This window comes from Corvus brachyrhynchos, unplaced genomic scaffold (genome assembly GCF_000691975.1).
Source record: "Corvus brachyrhynchos isolate BGI_N302 unplaced genomic scaffold, ASM69197v1 scaffold6, whole genome shotgun sequence".
NCBI classification, from domain to species: Eukaryota; Metazoa; Chordata; class Aves; order Passeriformes; family Corvidae; genus Corvus; species Corvus brachyrhynchos.
Genome location: NW_008238632.1, coordinates 1006117 through 1020054, shown reverse-complemented (window position 1 = coordinate 1020054; position 13938 = coordinate 1006117). Strand labels below are relative to the sequence as shown.

Genomic DNA, 13938 nt, shown 5'->3' with positions numbered 1-13938 from the left:
AGTGCAGAAAAGAGCCTTTTAAAATTGGACTTACAGAGTAGTGCGATTATTGTGGTTTGACACTGGCCTAGCACCAGGCACCCACGAAAGTTGCTCGTTCACCCTCCCCTGCCACAGCTGGGCAGAGGAGAGAAAGGAAAAAAAGTTAACAAAGGCTCCATGAGTTGAGATAAGGACTGGGAGGGAAAAAAAAAAGCACTTCAAGGGCAAAACAGGCTTAACTTAAAGTTACGAGGTGAATTTATTGCTAACAGAATCAGAGGAGGATAATGAGAAGTAAAATAAGACCTTAAAACACCTTTTATCCCCAGCCCCTCCCTCCTTCCCACCGACAGCGCATGGAGACAGGGCATGGGGGTTTGTGGTCAGTTCATCACCGAGATTTCCTGCCACTGCTCTGGGAGAGGAGTGTTCCCCTGTGAGGCCGTGGGGTCCCTCCCACAGGAGACAGTTCTCTGTCAACCTCTCCAACGTGGGTCCACTCTCAGGAGCAGCAGCCCCACCGCCCCTGCTGCAGCGTGAGCCCCTCCCATGGGCACACAGTCAATGTATTTGTTTCCTGTGGAGATAAAAATCTGCCTCCCTCATGTCTTGTGTTTGGGAGCAGTGCAATGTTAATGGCTGAACTTGTTTTCAGAATGTGCTGAGAGAGCTGGAGAGGAGGAAAGCTGATCTGAAGAGCATCACAGAAAGTTGCACTGCGCTCCAGTCTCTGGTGGAAGGGAGTGAGACTGTCCTGGAGGAGAAGCTGTGTGTCCTTAATGCTGGCTGGAGTAGAGTTCGAACCTGGACTGAGGACTGGTGTGATACTTTGTTGGTAAGTTGCATGGGTGAGAAATATTCAGTTCTCCCTCTACACCTTTGGAGCAGTTGGAGTTTTCACTTGTCTCACTTTACCGTAAAGTGAAGCTTCTGTGATGCCTTATGGACTTAAAACAATGTGGAATGGATTTCTGTTTACACTGTAGATGGAGAGGTAAGTCTTGAGGTGGTATACAATGAGGAAGATGGAAAACTAGGCTGCTGCATGTGCTGCTTTTTATTCAGCTTGAATATTCAGCCTCTGTGCCAGCTCCAACATGAACAGAATGAGTTTGTGTTGATAGATTTTTTTGAGACCCAGATGATGGCTATTTAATGGACAAAGGATAACTTTGTAGTGGTGTTCAGCAAAGCACTTATGACTCTGTCAGCATATTGCTCTTTTGGACAGACCATAACTGCAAGTGTTTGAGTATGGCAACAGCATCTGTTTGTCTGAGTAAATGAAAGACCCAAGCATATTATACACCTAAAGCTGCTAGTTATGCTAAATGGACATGAAGCAGTCTACAACTGTCACTAGTATCAGACTGATGCTTTTATATACATAAGATATTTTGGTGTTGTTTAGCTAGTTATGACAATCAAGCCCTATCAGGGACTTCTGAAGGTGGAAGTTACCGAAATTTTAGTGTATACATGGATGCTGAGCCCTGTGCCCTTCTGTCCAGTGCCTGTTACAGGTGATAGTGTTTGTTTTGTAATCCAATGGTTCCATGTTAGGAGTAATCAGGTAGTTTACCTTTATGTGTAAATGCTGTAAGGATGATCCGTAATTAGATTGTGTTCCAGATTATGTTCATATCTGGTGACAAGTATTGTCTATGCTCTCTATATCAACATCAAGAAGCTTATAGCTCTATGTAGCAGAAGAACAGTTTAACCTAAAAAAGCACAATCATAGGCCTTCTCGCCTCGCTCTCCTCGCTCTTGTAGGCCTAATTAACATGCCTACAATTTTGTGACTTCTCTTAAGAGGAAGAAATATTTTAATGTAATCAGTAAAATATCAGAACTTGACTGCTATAATTTGTAAATTTGGCAAAACCCGTTTCCAATTAAAAAACCCCAACAACCACACACACTGCATACTGTTGTACCTGCTAGTGCTGACTGAAAAAACTGTGGGCTTTTTTGTTGACTGAGATATTGTAGTCTGGCTGTAATGTTGTAATACATTGTCTATATTTAGTTGTACAAACTATTTCAGCTACTTTACTTCTTTTGCTGTGAATTAGGAACTATATTATCAAAGGGTCTAGAATGATAATTGAATTTTTGTAAATACTATTGACGATGAAAGGTACAATCTAATTTTCAGTGTTTCATTCCAAACTGTGTCCATAACACTATTTTATCGATCTCCTTTCTATTCAAAAGATTTTGGCAGGGTTGATTTATTTGATGTGTTTTTAGGTCTATGGGGGGTTTTTGGTGTGAGGGCTTTTTCGTTTGTTTTGGTTTTTTTGATTTTTTTTTTTTCTGTTTGGTTGGGGTTTGTTTGTTTGTTTTTGTTTGGTGGGTTCTTTTTTGCTTGTTTGTGGTTTTTTTGTTGGGATTTTTTTTGTGGATATTTAGAAGTTTCTCATATTCATACATTATTTTCATCTTTTCCAGAATCATCAGGGCCAGCTGGAAATTTTTGATGAAAATGTTGCCCACATAAGTACTTGGTTGTATCAGGCTGAAGCCTTATTGGATGAAATCGAGAAAAAGTCAGCTAGCCAAAAGGAGGAAACTGTGAAGGTAGGAAATGTTGTGTCATCTGGGAAAATATTACCAGTCAATTCATGGATTCTCAAGTGATGTCAGATTTGCTTCCTGTTTATTTTTAAATGTCTCTCTTCTTGCCTAGGAGATAACCATTTTCATTTTCCTTCACTTCTTAGCGTTTAACATCTGAATTAGATGATGTCAGTCTCCGAGTGGACAATGTACGTGACCAGGCTGTCATCTTAATGAATGGCCGGGGCGTGTCGTGCCGTGAGCTTGTTGAGCCCAAGCTGGCAGAACTGAACCGTAATTTTGAGAAGGTGTCTCAGCACATCAAAAGTGCCAAGGTGAGGATGAACAAGCGCCAGAACTTGCTTGGGAGGTCTGTGCCAAGAAGATGGCAACTGGCTGTAGTGGATATATCATTATTCATTAGAACAGCACTTTGCTGCTTTTGAGTTCTCTTCTAAGTGTAGGTATTTATATGTGAAAAAAAGAGAGACTGATTTTTAGGCCAACTGCTTTTTTTACCTGAGTAACATGTGATGGCTTGTGTTTCCTTGGAAAATTTACAAACAACTGTTCAGAAAATTGTATATATTGTAATACATATTTGTGAGCTACAAAACAACACCATAAGCTAATGTGACTGGAGATTTTTCACTTATTTTGAGAACAAAATACTCAGATTGAAGTTTGAAGGTAGAAACTTGGTAATAACTACCAAGTGTGTTTGAGCTATCTCTCAGATCAAACAACTCTTAGAATTTTGATTTATGCTGACATCTAATGGTGCTGCAAACTGACATACCTGTTCATGGGGGATTGTGTGTACCAGCTGAGACTAGATTTTCAGCTTGAACAAGGTTTTATTTTGCTTGCAGATGCTTGTTGGACAAGAACGACTTCCTGTCATGTCAGAGCCCCGTGAATCTAGAGTGGCTTTTCTAGACCTGGAAAGATTTGAGACTGACATACAGAATATGTTAAAAGTTGTGGAAAAGCATCTGGAGTTGAGTGGGGAAGATGAAAAGGTTTGTGAGCAATGGAACAATTAAATAATTGACTAACTCCCTTTCTGTCTTGTCCTCCTGTTACATTGCTTCAGACTTTGTGGGGTAATTCTGAGAAACTATCTTCAAGTTAGGGGTAGAAGGTGAAGGGAATTACTAGGTTGTTGGAAACCCTGCACAGTTTTTCAATACTTTCCCCATAGCTGTTGCTTCTTGGCTGGTATGCTGAGAGTAACTAATCATACTTGAGTCTGTATTTTCATCATGGTTTTATATAATACAGGTAGTGAACTCTGAGTTTTGTTTATCTATCTTCTGTCTCCTACTCAAAGTAGTTCTTTGTTAAGGAATCCTTCCTGTAAAAGTAATGGGGTTAAAATTCAAACTGGTATGATAAAATGAATCGCAGTGCATAGGTCAGGTCAGAGGATGCTTGGAGGTAAGGTGCAAGTAAGAGTCTTGTAATGTGGCTCTCTGTTGCAAGTCCAAATAACTTTGAACAAAATTTATCTTCTAGATTCTTATCTAGGCTCTGCTATTCACCCATATATAAAACTGTCATAGTTTTGTTAGCATCTTGTGCACTATAGCTTTGTTGCCTACAAAGTCGGGTAAATTCCTGTCAGGCCACTCTATCTGCCTTCCTTTTAAGCAGCTCAAATACTATAAACTGAGTTGGTAAGCTGAATATAAATCTATGGAAAATGCCATAGCACAGAAAGCAAATTTAAAAATATTTCTATATAAAGGCCTATTATTATAGAACATAGCCTTCCTTTTATACTGTTTTTGTATTTATTGAATTTTTGTTTTTATGCTGTTCTGCTCTGACCTTGCTTATTATTCTCAAGGAATGTCTAGAAAAGAAATGGAGCTAAAGTCATAACACCCTATTGATGTGACTGCATACTGCTGGCTCATTAAATTTCCTTCAAAAAATCTCTTTATAAAGTTTATGAAATGAGCAAGTTGGATTTTATATTTTGGTAGTTGTGGACGAGAATCTCTGCTTGAATTTGTTTGGCTCCCATTTGGATAATAAAACAAAAGTTTGGTACAATTGCTGTTAATATCTGAGCTGTAGGTAACAGAGATCTGTGTAATTTTAGCTGGATCAAGAAAGAGCTCAGATTGAAGAAGTTTTACAGAGAGGAGGGCAGTTGCTGCAGCAGCCTATGGAGGACCACAAGAGAGAGAAGATCCGCATACAGTTGTTGCTTCTGCAGAAAAAGTACAAGAGTGTGCAGGTACAGTTATGGCAGTTACTACAGCTCATTTATTCAGTTTTCCCTTTGGTATCCCACTTACAACCTGTAATCCATATTTTATAACTTATGACTCTTTCAGCATGCGTGATTCTCTAGGGGAGAGTTAAATGTGTGTGCACACAATCTGAGTCTCTGAATCTTTGCAATTCCAAAATATGAATTTTCCCATTTCTAGGTTTTGGGGGAGTGCTTTTGATTTTTAAAGTCCTTTTCACAGTTTCACAGAGAGCCACACTAAGTATTTGCACAGGCACACTGAGTTGGGCATTTGCTTCACCTGTCTTGATGGCCCTTGAACTGAGGTTTATCTCCACCACCAGGCTGTGTGAAGAGTGACTACATATACACATGTACACAAACATACTGACCTCTCAGCTGAAGCCCTTTCTGTGATCGAGCCTGCTCCCAAATTTCTCTTCCTTCCTATAGAGGGTATTAGCAGTAACTGCAGACTGCAGTATGTTGTGGTGCTTGCATACACAGACCATGTTAAAAATGGTCTTGTCTTGAACAAAGATGGTCCATTTAGCTCACCTGTTTGAATCCTGCTAGTGTTGGCAAGCTGAGGTGTAGTTCAAATGTGCAGGGCAAGACCCTCAGGCTGGCTTTGATTACATGTGTATGCAGATAAAGAGAATATAGCTATTACAAAAATAAATTAGTACTATTGCATATTTTGGAATTTGCTCCTTCAAAGGAATCCCTCAAATATTTTTGTTTTTCAAATAAATAAGACATATTCTGTTCACTACTTCCCTCTTTTTACACCGTATTTTCCCAATACGCTGGATTGTAGGAGTGCAGGTCATTTCAAAGGAGGCAGGCGGTGGAACTCTCTCCAGTGTTTTCCCAGTATAAGAAGGAACATGATAATCTAATGAAGTGGCTGAATGAGGCTGAGGACCGTCTGTCAGGGCTGCAAGGTGTGGAGGATGAACAAAAACTACAGGTAAATGAGGCTTCTATTTCTTAGAGCAAACAGTGAATGCTGTGTATGAACTTTGGAGATTCATACACTGAGGTTTAATGGAACTTCTTTGGACACCTCTGTGGAAGGAAGTGTTTCAAAATGACAGCATTCATTTTTTGTTAGGAAATTATCAGCATGTACTGGTTTGGGATTTCTACATAGCCACCATAGGTCCCAAAGATCTCATCCTTCAGGCCCAAATCTTAGAGCGTGATCTGGGCAGTGGGCCTGATTCAGGACAATTTCTGCCAGTCTTGATCCGTGAGGATTGTACTAATCCCTTTTAAAAACTTGTACTCAAACAGCCTGATTCAGTATCAGTTTGGTGCAGGTATGATAAAAGCCTTCTTTGAGGCTTAAATTCAGTGCCTCTGCATCTTGTGGTCAGGATATTGTAACTACTCCACTGCCTTTTCCTGCCAAAAGTGGTTAGAGAGGGATAACAGCCCTCATGTAATGGATATTACTATACATGGTGAATATTAATCAAACAGATAAAGGCTGAAGTATTTCTGACGTGTGTGGGTCTTGACAAACAATTTTGCAACTGATGTGATGTCAGGGTCTGATAAAGCTTACTGCCCAGAAAGTTTTATGTCTTAATTGTTGAGGATGCAGATACTGTTTCGATTGCTTTTGTTAGGGCTTTGTGGATATTTTTTGTTGGTGTTTTTTAAATCTCTTTTATTTCTCCTTTCCTTCCTCAAAAACACTTTGATTGTGTGGTAATTACATTAATATTTTAGGCAATGACAGTGAAGAATCTTGTGAAGCAGTAAGTAATTTCTTGAACAAGCTTGAGGGCTAGGTAATCTGTCAAGTACTTCTCAATTTCTGCATATAAAGCTTCGTAATCAACATCTATCAATATTTTTGACTGCTCTGTAACTTTTTAACCCAGAACCAATTAACTTGGTTAATTGGGGCCAGGGGTAAAATGCTCTGGCTCCTTGTGAGACTTGCACCACAAAATTGTGATGTGGTGCTCTTCATTCACAGCTACTGCTGTGTGGCTTCAGCTGCCAGTGATAGATGGTCTGCTGTCCTTGGTCACACGGGCCATTCAGTATCAGCTGCGAAAGGAAACCTTTTAGATCTGCTGCTCTTTAGATTGTTTGACATTATGAGCCTCCCATGCAGAGCTGGGCAGCAAAGAGGGCCCAGGGTCTGTTGAACAGTCTGACATCTGACTGCTCTGTTGGGTGTCCAGCAGTCTCTTCTGGTGACATAAGCTCCTTTGGACCTGACTGATGCCATGGAATTTGTTTGAGGGAAATGGGGATCCATATGTATTTAAAGTAAAACAACACTATTCAGTTTCTGTTTGACCATCAGATCCTTTGAATGAATTAATTACTGGATAGGAATGGAAAAATGGTGCACCTGCATGGCTCTATGCTAATGGGGGCAGCCCAGTTGTGCCACAGACTGGTCTTCCTTGTCAGTGTTGGTCTCACTGCAGCTTGACTGATTTTTTTTTTCTAAGGAAGATACTTTGTTTCCTGTAAAGCCCTTTTCTTTAGGGATATACTGCAGCTAATGCCTGGTGCTGCTCGATCCATTCCTGGATAAGTGAATCTGGTTGCTGAATGCAGAATGTCATGTAGATATGGATTACCGTACCAATTACAATAGACTGTTGATGGAGAAACATTTTCCTTGCTCAGAATCAGCGAAGTTGTGTAAAAATATCCTTGTTCTCTCAGATGTAGTTTCTGGATTTTCTGGGTCAGCTACACTGTCAGAAAGGGACCACAGCAGTTTTCGTTACTGGTGTGAAACTTGGAAACTCAAACTGCTGCTTTTGTTTCATGTGCCCGTGTCTCTAGATTTCTGATATTTGAGTGCTAAACCAGCTTGTCTCAAGTGGCCTTATTGTACTTTTATGGCTTGTTCTATCACTGGCTCTACTAATCAATCTTGAGCACTGAAAATGGTGTGGTATTGTAACGTTGCTAAAGGGAGAAATAGTCTTCCCAAATATCATCATCATTTTAGATAATCACTGTTGATCCAGAATTTTCTTGGAGCCACCAGACTTGAAAATTGCAGTGCTTGTTGCTCATCTCAGCTTAGGACTGAGAAGCACTAAATGAATTCTTGAACCACTAGTGTGCAGGTGGCTTAAGCCCTCACCTTGATGTAAGGAAGCTGTAGCGAGCAGAGGAAGAGAAACTGGTGTTTGAAGTGAACAAAACAGGGAGGGAAAGGAACATTTCAGATGGCAAGCTGGGGAGTAGACTTCAATTAAACTTTTATGTAATACATTATTTATGCTTTTGTAAGCAAGCGTGGAGGAGAGGACTTATTTATGGTGCTTGACGGTCATATCTATATATTGATTTGCTGGAAGTAGCTGGATCATAAATATTCCTCATCATTTATGCTTCTAGGAATTATGGAGTTAAAATATCTCTGAAATATTGGTAATCCTTCTGCATAGTAGGTACTTTTGAGTAAGCCTTGTTTTGCCACAAATCCATTAGCAAGAAAAGCCTGCATTGGAAGTTTGCTGAACCTTGAGGTCCTTCTTTTCTAATGTTGATTTAGTATTTATTTAAATTTGACTATTCTGGCTTGGTTCAGAATGAGGGAACGAGAAAAAGTTCGTGAATTGCAGGGGAAATTAGTTGCCTAAATTCCTGAGAGATTTTTTCCAGGTTTTAGGATGTTGTTTTGAAGTGAAAATGATAATTTTGCAGATGGTAAGTGAATATGCAATTGTAGGCACAGTGCATTTTTTCCTATAAACTGAAGCAGACATCATCTTGAAGGCTCTTGAAGTATTATTTCTGTAATAAAGAAAACATTTGTTTTTGCTAGTATGAATTTTATAGGAAAGGTTCTAGATTACTTAAATAAGAACAATTGTTTGCTGATTGCATTAATTAACAGAAAAACAAACAAAATGGACATGAGGTTTGGGCTTTGGGAAACCCTTTTCTGGAAAACTGGCTCTGAAATATTTTGAGTGTGAGAGAAGGGGCAAGGAATGGTAAAAAAGTTTGTGTCTATTCAAAAGATTATTTTTTTTTACAGAGACAATCTGCTATTTGTCTGGGTAAATACTTTTGGTTAAAATGCATATATAGTTAAACATCCAAGGAGGTAATCGATTTAATTTTATGTTAATGTCTAGGGCAGTATCTTCCAAAGTTCACTTGGAAGAAAGTCAGAAAATCTCCTTGATTTGAATCATTGGTAGATTTTGTTTCAAAATATATTTAACTATAAAAAGGGAGAGGGGAGAAATATCTGAAACTGAATTCTGAATTGCATGTTAAACTGTATGCTGAGTATAGGAGGAAAAAAAAAATTTATTTGACCCCTGAATTAAAAGTATTTTTAGCAGTTCTCATTGAGTGGCCTTATATATAGAATGTTCACTAATAACCAAGTATTCTCTTTATTCCCCCAATCTTTTGTTTTTGCTAGAATTTAAAGTTGCTCTATCAACACTGAAATTAAAGTAGAAAAGGACTATTTCCCCCAATCTTTTGTTTTTGCTAGAATTTAAAGAGGGAGCAAATTTATTAAGCATGCTCTATCAACGCTGAAATTAAAGTAGAAAAGTCATCCAGTCAGATTTCCTCTTAAATAACCTTTGATTGACTTTTTTATTTGTGTATACTTAAGAAAAATTGTGGGAACACTGAAGCGCTACTCCTATAAAGACAGACTAAGAGGGGTCTTTTAGCCTGGAGAAGAGAAGGCTCTGGGGAGATTCTTATAGCAGCCTCCCAGTACCTACAGGAAAGCTGGAGGGGACTTCTTACAAAGGCATGGAGGGATAACACAAGGGACAATGGCTTTAATCTGTAAGAGCATAGGTTTAGATTAGGTATTAGGAAGGAATTCTTCACTGTGAGGGTGGTGAGACACTGGAACAGCTTGGCCAGAGAAGCTGTGGATGCCCCATCCCTGGAAGTGTTCTAGTCCAGGTTTGATGAGGCGTTGTGCAACCTGATGTAGTGGAAGGTGTCCCTGCCCATGGCAGGGGGATTGGAACGAGATGGTCCTTAAGGTCCCTTTCCAACCTAAATCATTCTGATTCTGTGAAAACAGTTTGCTTACCTGAGGTTTTTTATTAGTTAATTAAAAAAAACCAAACCAAACCAAAAAACCAACAGGGCCAAGCAAGCAAAACCAGCTTCTGTGCTATTTAGGTATTTGTCAGGTAACTGTGAGAGAGTTACATACAACTCCTCTTCTATTTTTTAGCATAGTATGCTGCATTTTAGAAGCTTCCAGTCTGTGATGCAAGGTAGAGAACAGCTGAACAATTAAAACTCTGCTGTAGTAAAGCACTAATGCATTTATAACACTTACATATGTTCACCTTCAAGAATGAAGGTTGCGGGAGGAGGAAGCATCATCTCAGTGATGGGAGGCAGCTGGAGGAGATTAGCAATGAGGTGTGCTCTGGAGGAGCAGCACCAGGAGGAATTCACTGCTTAGCAGAACAGAGTAATCTGGCCCAGGATGGTGTTACTGGGAAAGCAGAGAGTTTCAGAACATGCCAATGCACAAGTACAAAACAAGTTTGCTGCATGCCAAAACACGCTGTTTTAAACCTTGTGCAAGTTTTTTCTAATGAGAGACAAAGCAGTGTGTGGGAAGCAGAAACATAATAAAGTCCAGTGACCTATTCATCTGGGTGAAGTCGATTCTGGACTGTTGCCTGTGTGAGAATGGGATTTGTGGACTGATTGGGAGTTAGAAAAAACACCTCGTGAAGATGTTGCAGATGGCTGTGCTGTAGAAGGCATCCTGGTGTTTTTTTCTTACCTTGACCTTTTTCATATTGTTAGGGAAAAGATGCTTTGAGTTGCACAGACTGATTTCTTTGGAACAGGGCCCTTTCCTTCCACAGGAAACCATATCACTGTCTAAGCCTTGGGCTTTTGCTCCAAATTTCATTGATGGAAGCTGATAAAATATATTCAGAGCCTCAAGGAAATATGTTTGGGGAGCATCAGGGACCAAGATGCTGGGTTTGTAGCTAAAGTGTATGGAGTAAGCCTTGTTTTTAATTGTGGCACTTGCTTGGTGTACTGAATTGAAAGCAATACTGAGTAGTTTGTGATGCTTTTCTGTAATTCATGTTTTTAGTAGACTTATGCTGGGGTGCCCTCGCATCCAGTTTCTTTGGTATGCAATGAATGACTGAAAGCAAATTGTATTTGGTGGTACAGGTCTCGTGGAAGCAAAGCTGTGTCCTCAGTTTCAGTAGAGAGATGATTGTCTACAAAACAAAAAAACCGCAAAACAAAGAAAATCCTTAGGAACATTTAGTGCGTGCAAAGTCGTGAATGGTGAATATGTGAACGTACCTTTTCTGCCGCAGTCCTTGCTTAATTTGCACTACATGTGCTGGTAATATTAGGTTCCAGTTAATCTGAGTGACATATTTGAAATTCTCAGAAACATGTGAAGGAGGAAGGTACAGACAGGTGTTTGCAAGCCACTTGGTTAGTGGGGCTTTAATATTTTATCGATTGTCAGCTGTGCTAGAGATTTTCATGTGTGCACCCAGCCCAGACAAATTGAAAAGTAAAATTCACTGGCTGAAATTGCTATGAACATACATTTATTCTTTACTCTCTTAAATGTGTTCTCAACTGGTAGTAAATCACACAGTCCTGTGCCTCTCTTGCTTGACTCAAATTCGCCAAATACAACCTGGTGATTTAAAGTTGCTCGATTTCTTTATTTGAAGGTGGGCTTTCTTTTTATTCGATTATTTTATTAAAGAACTGGGCTGTTTTCAGAGATGGTAACAGAATCCTGTTTGACAAGAAAGGTTTTCTGCTAAAAACTGCTGTCAGCCTGCTTCACCTGCCTTTGCTAATTTTTTGCCAGGCGTGGCTGAGGGATAGCTTCCTGTTGCAGGCTTCCTAATGTTTCAGATCCAGCCCACAATTTGTGAGCCAAGAAAAAGCTGCATTAAATTATTGTTCTTACTCTCTTACCTGCCAACATTGTACTTGGCTAGATAGCCTAGTCTTGCAGCCAGTGTAGAAAACAATTACCAAGCTCTGGAGGAGTTACTGTCTTTTATTACTGCAAAATATTGGAGTACTGGTGGAGCACTAATTTATTTTAAAAAATGGTTAGAAAATGTGGGTGGGGATGCCTACTGAAAAGAATATGGATGGGAAATAAAGTGTGTTTCAGTAAACTGGTATCTTTGTGATGAAGGAAGCAGAGTTGGTTGTAACACTAGATTCAGGCTCAATCAAGAAGTGTTATTTCTGGAAATGGGAAGGATCAAGGTAAGAGAAACAGCAGTACCCTTCCCATTTCTTGGAGTTTTAATCAAGAATAATACAGAGTCATTGTGAAGCATGATATCTACTGTTTTCTAACTTTTAAAATAAATAGAGAAAGTCCTGTGCAGGACTTGCAGCTTTCCGAATTTATGTAACTTTGCTAGAAAGGCTTTTGTTTTGTCTTTTAATGTAGAAAAGTATTTATTCTGAATATAGCTTATTGATTTAGGATTTTTTCATAAAATGGATTGTTGTTTGAAATATAAAATTAATTTTCATGTTTTTAGGCAATCCCTGTCCAGCAGAGGTTAAAAGGCCAATTTGCTACAGGAGTTAGGACCTTGCCTTTCTCGGCTGAGTACTTGGTTGAAATCAACAAAGTTTTGCTGGCCATGGCTGATGTTGAGCTGCTGCTGAATGCACCAGAGCTAAATACTGGCATCTACGAAGATTTTTCAGCTCAGGAAGATGCACTGAAGGTACTGCATGCCTAAGCATTATATTCAGAGCAGAGAAGGGAAACAGCAGAATAAAGGCCACCACTGGCCACTGCAACTGTATTGCTGTATTTATGGTTTTGCTTGGTATATACAGGATCAATATGCACTGAAAACTAAAAAATGACAGTTCTGTTGGCTATTTTTTTTTTCTATGCATAATCTGGATACAAAATATAGCAGCATGAAATCTGGGTGGGAGGTTGAGGGAGCAATGTTTAATTTGTTGTAGACACTTGTATTTTTCATTGTAGTTTAAATAACTCTTAGAGAAATGCTAAAGCCAATCTCCTTACATTCCTGCCTGATAGCCTTTATACAGCTGCTGTTCTTAGGTCATGTGAAAACAATTGCTCACATAGGAAGAGGAGAGGGTGATTCTTGACTTTTTATAAAGCTATATGTGATGCCTCAAGATGATGGTACCTGTTTCAGTTTTAAACTCCCCCTTCTTATTGTCAGCCAGTGGATTTACCTGTGTGATTAATAATAAGGAAATAGTTAAGGACCTGGCCTTTTTCAAAAGGGGATGAAGAAATTGTGTTTGAAAATAATGAATCCTCCTGGGAAATAGGAGTTGAGTATGTAGAAGTCTGAGTCCTGGTTAATTCTTAGCATACAAAAGAGTGTGAAACAGATTTTCCCAGAAAACATCCATTGGAGTTGGGAATTACACATGGCATGGTGCAGTGTACATGTACCTCTCTGGATTGGGAATCATAGCGGGATCCATGTGTCGTGTCTGAGGTGTAGTCAGGCTTTGCCTCTCACCAAGAGCTGGATTAGCTGTTCCTGCAGCTGCTATATAGGTCCTTTAAAAGCTTTTCAGAATTCCAGTCCACTTTTCTGGCATGCTTTTCTTTCTGCTGTGTTCATGACTCCATTTTTCATGTCTTGGTTTTTTTATACATTTTACAAAAGCAAATATGGGAATGGTGCCAGCCTTTGACAAAGCGGGCAGCCTTTCATTGATGAAATTCTCTTGTCCCTGCTTACGCTGCTTCTGTGCTGCCTTGAGTGCTGTTAGGAGTGTTTATGTTAAGATGGGTTTACAATACTTCATTTTGGAGCAACTGTCTCGTCTGATTTTGAAGTTTTGGTATATTCTAAGAGTGTTTTCACAAAAAGCAAATAGCAGAGCATAGAATTTTTAGAAGCATTACTGTTTTAAATTCAAAAAGATAAGTAAATTCCACTGTCTGCATGGACTGTTTGTCCTCCGAATACCAAGGCAGTCTTACAACAGTATCTGGTTTAAAGGAATTTTCACATCATAGTTCAATGGTATTTGAAATTGATTACTTTAACTTTGTCATTTAAATCTAAAACCTTTATGGAGCTTTATGCTTTTGCAGTTCTGTGCATATGGGAGGTCACATGAAG

The 13938-nt window shown here is 39.3% G+C and overlaps 1 protein-coding gene across 4 annotated transcripts in view; it reads left to right on the top strand.

The window, feature by feature from the left end:
- UTRN (utrophin) overlaps positions 1-13938 on the top strand; it is a 356936-nt gene that overhangs the window by 122790 nt on the left and 220208 nt on the right. For 3 of the 4 annotated variants that reach the window (XM_017737228.1, XM_017737227.1, XM_017737226.1), the window contains exons 35-41: positions 638-817; positions 2440-2568; positions 2712-2882; positions 3420-3569; positions 4658-4795; positions 5613-5765; positions 12346-12537. In XM_017737228.1, the coding sequence (XP_017592717.1) occupies positions 638-817; positions 2440-2568; positions 2712-2882; positions 3420-3569; positions 4658-4795; positions 5613-5765; positions 12346-12537 (1113 nt within the window). The remainder of the gene's footprint in view (positions 1-637; positions 818-2439; positions 2569-2711; positions 2883-3419; positions 3570-4657; positions 4796-5612; positions 5766-12345; positions 12538-13938) is intronic. The other variant, XM_017737229.1, reaches the window with a different exon arrangement.